Raw genomic sequence first — 1,358 nt, forward strand, 5'->3', positions numbered from 1 at the left:
GACTTTTTTCACACTAACACACAACCAGATTTTCTACCAAGTGTTGACAACCGTACAAAGTCTCAAGATATTTAGATAAAGGGAACATTTTTGTTTTTTTAATTATTTCAGCAAACATCATTTGGGGTCTCAAAAGACCTTGAACAGCACATAAGAGTTAAAGTGATTTTCATCATTTTGATTCTTGTATGTGAATGTTACTGACCTCAATCTCTCCAGTTTACAGCGTGAATCCTTCAGTACGTCACATAAGTGATTCACTCCTGTGGTTTTTATTTGATTCCCGCTCAGGTTCAGTTCTCTCAGGTGTGATGGGTTTGATTTCAGAGCTGAAGTCAGGATGAGACACTGTTTCTTTGTAATACTGCTTCTCCACAGACTGAAGACAGAAAGAGAAAACACAATGAATCAGACACGTTATGTTAATGTGTGAGTAATTCATCATGTGTTAACACCATACAGTGCAATAATTAAAACATTGCCAAAAACCTTATTATATGACCATAAACAAAAAGAGAAGAAAAAGATGAACAAAGTAGATTAAGATATATGATCAACTACAGAACTACCTAAAAATAACATTAAACGTGAAAACTGAGTTTAAATCTGAGAAAAAATATAATAACAAAAACAACGACTCTCTTCCGGGTCTGTTGTGAACGCGACTGCTGTGACTGTTGACGTACGACGCTGCTGACGTGTTTTCTGGTGCGCCCAATAACAAAGAAAACACGTCAGCAGCGTCACTGCAGTGTTGTGAACACACTCACAACAGACCCGGAAGAGAAGAAAATCCTGAATAAAGTCGTCGTTTTTGTTATTTTTGGAGCAAAATGTATTTTCAATGCTTCAACAAATTCTAACGGACCCTCTGATGTCACATGGACTACTTTGAAGATGTTTTTATCACCTTTCTGGACGTGGACAGTATACAGTACATACATTCTCAATGGAGGGACAGAAAGCTCTCGGACTAAATCTAAAATATCTTAAACTGTGTTCCAAAGATGAACGGAGGTCTTACGGGTTTGGAATGACATGAGGGTGAGTCATTAATGACATAATTTTAATTTTTGGCTGAACTAACCCTTTAAGTTTATTATGTATTATAACAATGGCCTTGCGATGCTTCACTTCACAGCGTGATTCAAGGACGTTTAAATCCATGTAATTTTAATATTTGGACACGTGCAAAATTTAGAGCAAGGGTTAGAACTTTTATTTTGATATCGCAATGTACAACAAATCACACATTTAGAAATATCTTGATGAATTCTCCTGTGTTGGCATAGGTTTATAAATGATTTACGTTATAAATCTAATGAGATAACACACACTGTTTTCTCAGATGAATGAAT

At 35.8% G+C, this 1,358-nt stretch overlaps 1 protein-coding gene across 1 annotated transcript in view; it reads right to left on the reverse strand.

The window, feature by feature from the left end:
• Window positions 1-1,358, reverse strand: part of LOC109055738 (ribonuclease inhibitor-like) — a 536,777-nt gene that overhangs the window by 259,486 nt on the left and 275,933 nt on the right. The window contains exon 8 of the mRNA XM_042749506.1: window positions 206-379. Coding sequence (XP_042605440.1) covers window positions 206-379 — 174 coding nt within the window. The remainder of the gene's footprint in view (window positions 1-205; window positions 380-1,358) is intronic.

This window comes from Cyprinus carpio, chromosome B22, assembly GCF_018340385.1.
Source record: "Cyprinus carpio isolate SPL01 chromosome B22, ASM1834038v1, whole genome shotgun sequence".
In the NCBI taxonomy this organism is placed as follows: Eukaryota; Metazoa; Chordata; class Actinopteri; order Cypriniformes; family Cyprinidae; genus Cyprinus; species Cyprinus carpio.